General features: G+C 42.3%; 1 protein-coding gene across 3 annotated transcripts in view; it reads right to left on the bottom strand.

The window, feature by feature from the left end:
* eml5 (EMAP like 5) overlaps positions 1-7500 on the bottom strand; it is a 184432-nt gene that overhangs the window by 109499 nt on the left and 67433 nt on the right. For all 3 annotated transcript variants that reach the window (XM_076295671.1, XM_076295670.1, XM_076295669.1), the window contains exons 16-18: positions 5934-6027; positions 848-948; positions 752-783 (exon numbers count right to left, since the gene is read on the bottom strand). In XM_076295671.1, coding sequence (XP_076151786.1) covers positions 752-783; positions 848-948; positions 5934-6027 — 227 coding nt within the window. The remainder of the gene's footprint in view (positions 1-751; positions 784-847; positions 949-5933; positions 6028-7500) is intronic.

The following is a 7500-nucleotide window of genomic DNA, read 5'->3' as shown; positions in this document are numbered from 1 at the left end:
AGACACACATTACACACACACACACACACACATCACATTACACACACACACACACACACCCTTCTTACCGATCATACCTCCCCCTGCAACACACACACACACACACACACACACACACACACACACACACACACACACAAACACACACATCACATTACACACGCACACACACATCACATTACACACACACAAACAAACATCACATTATACACACACACACACATCACATTACACACACACACCCTTCTTACCGATCATACTGCCCCCTGTACACACACACACACACACACACACACACACATCACATTACCCACACACACACACCCTTCTTACCGATCATACCTCCCCCTGTACACACACACACACACACACACACACACACACACACACACACACACACATCACATTACACACACACTCACACACACACACACACCACATTACACACACACACACACCCTTCTTACCGATCATACCGCCCCCTGCAACACACACACACACACACACACATCATATCACACACATTACACACACACACATCACATTACACACACACACACACACACACATCACATCAGACACATTACACACACACACACACATCACATTACACACACACACACACACACACCCTTCTTACCGATCATACCGCCCCCTGCAACACACACACACACACACATCACATCACACACATTACACACACACACATCGCATTACACACACACACACACACACACACACACACACACACACACACACCCTTCTTACCGATCATACCGCCCCCTGCAACACACACACACACACACACACACACACACACACACACACACACACACACAGCTCCTACCAGCTTTGTGCCAGAACTTCATGTGCTTCACCCCTGCTGTGATCAGCTTGTCTGGCACATATGGGTTCATTTTGACAACAAAGATCTTCTCCTTGCTCCCCCTGCAACACACACACAGCCACTGCTTCAGAATGAGGGCAGTCCCATATTGTCTGGACGCATGGTAGACTAAATGCCCTCCGCTGGCTGCAGATAATTATATAACAATATAACAATAAACAGCAATGCCAGGTACCTGTCTAGTTTTATTCCATAAATATATTGTTTTTATAGACGTTATTGTCATGTGCTATCAAGAGCTTCCATGTGCTACCCATGTTTGTCAACATCGCAAAAACTGCGGCTAAAATTTTCACACAACTTGGTGGAAAGTTGTAGCACAGGCTAAGGAAAACCCTTTCATTTCTGGAGCTGACCGTATCCAAAGTATTTACCATATTGTAGCCTATTAGCTCAGAACAACAGCGAAATTGAAACCTGGAGAGTGGATGTCTCTGCGCTGAGACTCCACTGTTACATTAGATGCGTATGCGTGTGTGTGTGTGTGTGTGTGTGTGTGTGTGACTCCACTGTTACATTAGATGCGTATGCGTGTGTGTGTGTGTGTGTGTGTGTGTGTGTGTGTGTGACTCCACTGTTAAATTAGATGCGTATGCTTGTGTGTGTGTGTGTGTGTGTGTGTGTGTGTGTGTGTGTGTGTGTGACTCCACTGTTAAATTAGATGCGTATGCGTGTGTGTGTGTGTGTGTGTGTGTGTGTGTGTGTGTGTGTGTGACTCCACTGTTAAATTAGATGCGTATGCGTGTGTGTATGTGTGTGTGTGTGTGTGTGTGTGTGACTCCACTGTTAAATTAGATGCGTATGAGTGTGTGTGTGTGTGTGTGTGTGTGTGTGTGTGTGTGTGTGTGTGTGTGTGTGTGTGTGTGTGACTCCACTGTTAAATTAGATGCGTATGCGTGTGTGTGTGTGTGTGTGTGTGTGTGTGTGTGTGTGTGACTCCACTGTTAAATTAGATGCGTATGCGTGTGTGTGTGTGTGTGTGTGTGTGTGTGTGTGTGTGTGTGTGACTTCTCTCAACTAATAAATGCAATGAGTTTTCATCTTTTTTTAAAGGTAAAATTGACAAAATCAGACTCAACATATCTGCTCAATTACAAATTCAACAACCTGAACTTCCAGCAACAAACAGAGGGAAACTAAACTTGATGTCAGAGTTCAGCTTGATAGACTACGAAACACTTGAAAAAACGGTACAGAATCTCAGCTCTTCCACATGTGTCTTAGACACTCTGCCTACCAATTTCTTCAAAACTGTTTTTCACCTCATAGCGGCGGATGTCCTTCAAATTGTAAATGTATCACTGCTGTCTGGCACTTTTCCTAAGTCACTGAAAACAGCTGTTGTAAAGCCACTTCTCAAGAAGAATAACCTGGATGCCTCCATGCTAAACAATTACAGGCCCATATCCAATCTGCCTTTTATTGGCAAAATTATTGAAAAAGTAGTCTTTAATCAATTAACCACCTTCCTAACATCAAATGGGTATTTTGATTACTTTCAGTCTGGTTTTCGGGCAAATCACAGCACTGAAACAGCTCTCATTAAAGTTTCCAATGACATACGCCTCAACACAGATTCAGGTAAAACATCAGTCCTAGTGCTACTGGACCTTAGTGCAGCATTTGACACTGTTGATCACAATATTTTACTACACAGACTAGAACACTGGGTTGGATTTACAGGCATAGTTATCAGCTGGATAAAATCATATCTACAAAAAAGGAGCTTCTTTGTTGCCATCGGAAACTGTACCTCAACACCAACGTCCTTGACCTGTGGTGTTCCCCAGGGGTCAATCTTGGGGCCACTATTATTCAACCTCTATATGCTCCCACTTGGACAAATCATTCAAAATAATTTGATTTCATATCATAGCTATGCAGATGACACACAAATTTACTTAGCTCTATCACCAAACGACTATGGTCCTCTTGAATCTATGTGTCAGTGTATAGAACAAATCAACACCTGGATGTCTCAAAATTTTCTTCAGCTGAACAAAGAAAAAACTGAAGTAATTATATTTGGTAAAAATGAGGAAAGACTTAGGGTTGCCACTCTCCTTGGCACAAAAGGGTTGAAGGCAAAGGATACTGTTAAAAATCTTGGTGTATTAATTGACAGTGATCTAAATTTCAACAGCCACATGAAAGCGATAACTAAATCAGCTTTTTACCACCTCAAAAATATTGCCAAACTCAGAGGGCTGATGTCAAAATATGACTTAGAAAAACTCATTCATGCATTTATCTCCAGCAGAGTTGATTACTGCAATGGACTGTTCACAGGCCTTCCTAAAAAGACTATTAAACAGCTTCAGGTGATACAAAATGCAGCAGCTAGGATTCTAACAAAAACTAAAAGAACTGACCACATTACTCCAATTCTTAAGTCCTTGCACTGGCTTCCAGTAAGTCACAGAATTGACTTTAAAGCACTATTGCTTGTTTATAAATCAGTAAATGGAGCAGGACCTAAATACTTGTCAGACATGCTTCAGCAGTACACACCTTCTCGTCCTCTCAGGTCCCAGGTGAAAAACCTGCTAGTAAAACCTACAGTTAGAACTAAACATGGTGAAGCAGCTTTTAGCTGCTATGCGGCTCAGCTGTGGAACCAACTTTCGGATGACATCAAAAAGGCCCCAACTGTAGCCAGTTTTAAATCTAGACTTAAGACCAAACTGTTCTCAGATGCTTTCTGCTAACTGTGCCGAGTAACAAATTCTGAATCTGCCTTGATAATTATTCTACTTTGTCTTTTATTACTTTTTTTTACTACTTTTGCCTTTGTTTTGCTTACTAATTATTCTTTATTTTTAAATGATTTTACCTTGTTTTATGTTTCCTTTTTATTATGATCTTTACCTTTTAACTATTCTTTGACTATATTGCCCTTCTATGCTTTTATTTGTTATTATTGTTTGGTTTTGTTTATGTAAAGCACATTGAATGACCTCTGTGTATGAAATGCGCTATATAAATAAACTTGACTTGACTTGACTTGACTTGACTCCACTGTTAAATTAGATGCGCACTCAATCACGATTTGATGCAGGACAAAAGCAACGACTGGTAGGCTAGTAGGCTAATGAAGGTAAATGGGATTTAAGCAATTTTGCAAATGTGGGGACGGCACAAAACTTTATGTATGCACTTGCGGTGATAGCCTAGTGATCGCGGACTAACCAAAGAAAGTAAACGAGATTTGCAATTAAGGGCCGTGTCGTGGGTTGTGTTTCTACAACGTGCTGGCACAAAACTTAATTTCTGTGGGAAAACAAGTGAAGTCAACGTGAACTATGCAAGCAGTGACATGTGGTGTAATGCGGCTTAACGTGACGTGAGTCAGACAGAAGGGGTGCGGATGGGTCAGGGTTTAGGGGTTAGGGTTAAGGTTCAGGGGTTAGGGTTAGGTTAGGGGAACATGATCTTTGGTGGAGTGGGTGACTGTGGGTGCACTGGCCGATTGGATCCAACCACACCAACAAGGAGGGGAATAAAGGTAGGAAGAAGTCAACTGTCTAAAAATAAAATAATATATATAAAGATAATTATTTAAATAGAAACTATGTATATTAGAAAAGGGGAGGGAAGAAGGAAGAAAAAATAATATAAATAAATAAATAAATAAATAATTAAGGAAGGGTTAAGATGAGGGGTAGGGGTTGGGTTAAGATGAGGGGTAGGGGTTGGGTTTAGGCCAAGGGGCTGGTTAGGATAAGGGGTGGGGGGCTGGAGTTGGCCTTGGGGGTTGAGGTTAGCCTGAGGGTGGGGGTAAGGGTTAGCCTTAGGATAGGGGTTGGGGTTAGGCTAAGGGGTGGGGTTGGAATTTAGCCAAGTGGCTGGAGGTTAGGTTAAGGGATGGGGGTTGGGGTTGGGGTTAGGCTAAGGGGTGGGGGTTGGGGTTAGGCTAAGGGGTGGGAGTTGGGGTTTAGGAATTTAGCCAAGTGGCTGGAGGTTAGGTTAAGGGATGGGGGTTAGGCTTAGGGGTGGGGGTTGGGGTTAGGCTAAGGGGTGGGGGCTGGGGTTAGGCTAAGGGGTGGGGGTTGGGGTTAGGAATTTAGCCAAGTGGCTGGAGGTTAGGTTAAGGGATAGGGGTTGGGGTTGGCCCAAGTAGCTGGGTGGGGAAGAAGCTAGGGACTGGGACTAAAAGAAAAGGATAAGTGCAAGAATTGGGGCTGGGAGTAAGGGATAGACTAATACCAGGAAGAGTGCTATAAGTGCTAAAAAACAGAAAGTGCTATAAGTGCTAAAATCAAAAGTGTAAAATTCATGAAAACAACCTTTGAAAATCAACACGACACTGCAAAAAATAGAAAATAAACACATCTAATTTGTGGAAAGTGAAAAAAATAAAAAGTGAAAGTCCTGGGTAGTCTAGGGGGATTGGGAGAACTGGGGAGGAAAACTTAAGAAACTAAAATCAGGGGGGGAAAAAGTAATAACAATGTAATAAGGGATTAATAACATAATAATAACAAGTTTATACCCTAGTGTTAGGGTTTAGGGGTTAGGGTTAGGGTCAGGGTTAGGGTTAAGGTTTAGGGCTTAGGGTTAGTGTTAGGGCTTAGGGTTAGGGTTAGGGCTTAGGGGAATGTGAATTTTATATGTGTGTGTGTGAGTGTGTGTGTGTGTATGTGTGTGAGTGTGTGCGTGTGTGTACATGAGTGTGTGTGTGTGTGTGTGTGTGTCTGTGTGAATGTGTGCGTGTGTGTACATGAGTGTGTGTGTGTGTGTGTGTGTGTGTGTGTGTGTGTGGTGTGTGTACATGTGTGTGTGTGTGTGTGTGTGTGTGTGAGAGTGTGTGTGTGTGTGTGTACATGTGTGTGAGTGTGTGTGTGTGTGTGTGTGTGTGTGTGTGTGTGTGTGTGTTTACGTGTGTGTGTGTGTGTGTGTGGTGTGTGTACATGTGTGTGTGTGTATGTGTGTGTGTGTGTGTGTGTGTGTATGTGCATGTGTATGTGTGTGTGTGTGTGTGTGTGTGTGTGTGTGTGTGTGCATGCATGTGTGTGTGTGAACTCACCGCATGGCTGAAAGCTTCTCCCCTTTCCTCCAGTCCCACAGGATAACAGTGTGATGATCATCCAGCCCCACAGAGGCCAAGCGCTTCCCATCCGCTGTACAGGAACGCAAACATAGTTATGACACACACATATATACAGTATACACACACACACACACATACACACACACACACACACACTCACACACACACACTCACACACACTAACACACACACACATATACATACAATATACATACATACACACACACACACACACACACACACACACACACACGTACACACACCACACACACACACACACACTAACACACACACATATACATACAATATACATACACACACACACACACACACACACATGTACACACACCACACACACACACACACACTCACACACACACTCACCTGCACCAAACATGACTCAACAATACTCATAAACTCATAAACTTAGATTAGATTAGATTAGATTCAGCCTTATTGTCATTGTGCAGAGTACAAGTACAGAGACAATGAAATGCAGTTAGTGTCTACCCAGAATTGCAAAAAAGCAGAAAAGTGCAGTGTGAGCTATTGACAGTATTTGAAGTATTTGAAGTAACAGTGTGAACTATTGACAGTATTTGAAGTATTGGCAGGTAGTGCAGTATGAACATACACAGTATACAGGTAAGCAAGTGGCATGATGTACAGTTAGGATATGTGCAGTGTATTAACAGTAACATTATAAGAGCAGAATTAATATGGGTATGCAGTAGCATTATAAGAGCAGAATAAATGTAGTAATAATATATATTATTTATATATAAATATGGATATGCAGTAGGAACAGCATACACAGATATGTACAATTAAAGCTGCAGTTGGCAAGATTTTTTTGATCATATTCACTGAAACCGACACTATGCTCCGACAGAACAACATAAATCAGCCGGTTTTAGAAAAAAACTTCTACCTCCACCTAGAGCCTGTAACTTGTTTTGCAAAAATCCCCAGCTCCCGGTTCTTCTCAATTTCAATTCAATTCAATTTATTGTGCTTATATAGCGCCAAAACATAACACATGTATCATGGCGCTTTACAGAATGTAGGCAATCAGAGAAAGAATCACCATGCTTCTCGACTTTATCAGAGAAAGAAGGAAAGAAAGGAAGAGCAGGGCTGTGTGAGATCTGACTGTCAATCACAGTCTGGTGCAGTCTGGTGTGCACTGACCAGCACAAACTCGATGAGAGGGTGCTCGGTGGTAGTGGGGGAGGGGCATGAGAGTTGTAAACATTCAACATTTTGGCTAAGTCCCCACAATCTGTCAGACTTGCCAACTGCAGCTTTAACAATAGACCTCTGAAGTTCACCTACAAAAAAGAACCAAAACGGCCATCTTTGCCCATATAAGGAGATCCGGTTGTTCATTGAAGCTAACTACCTATGGCAAGTTGCATTGCAAGATAGCTGGGTCATTCCGTGTCAAATCACCCAATTTCAGCACAATTTGGCAGGTGACCCTCTCCGAAAAAATCTGAAAAAAATCACAGGTGTTTGTCGACCAAATCCATGCATAGATCTT

This window comes from Alosa pseudoharengus, unplaced genomic scaffold, assembly GCF_046254945.1.
Source record: "Alosa pseudoharengus isolate Yale_2024_CS ecotype anadromous, Long Island Sound unplaced genomic scaffold, YU_APseudo_1.1 YU_APseudo_1.1_scf_2, whole genome shotgun sequence".
Lineage (NCBI taxonomy): Eukaryota > Metazoa > Chordata > Actinopteri > Clupeiformes > Clupeidae > Alosa > Alosa pseudoharengus.
Note: the sequence above shows the minus strand (reverse complement) of the source record. Positions and strands in the feature narration are given on the sequence as shown.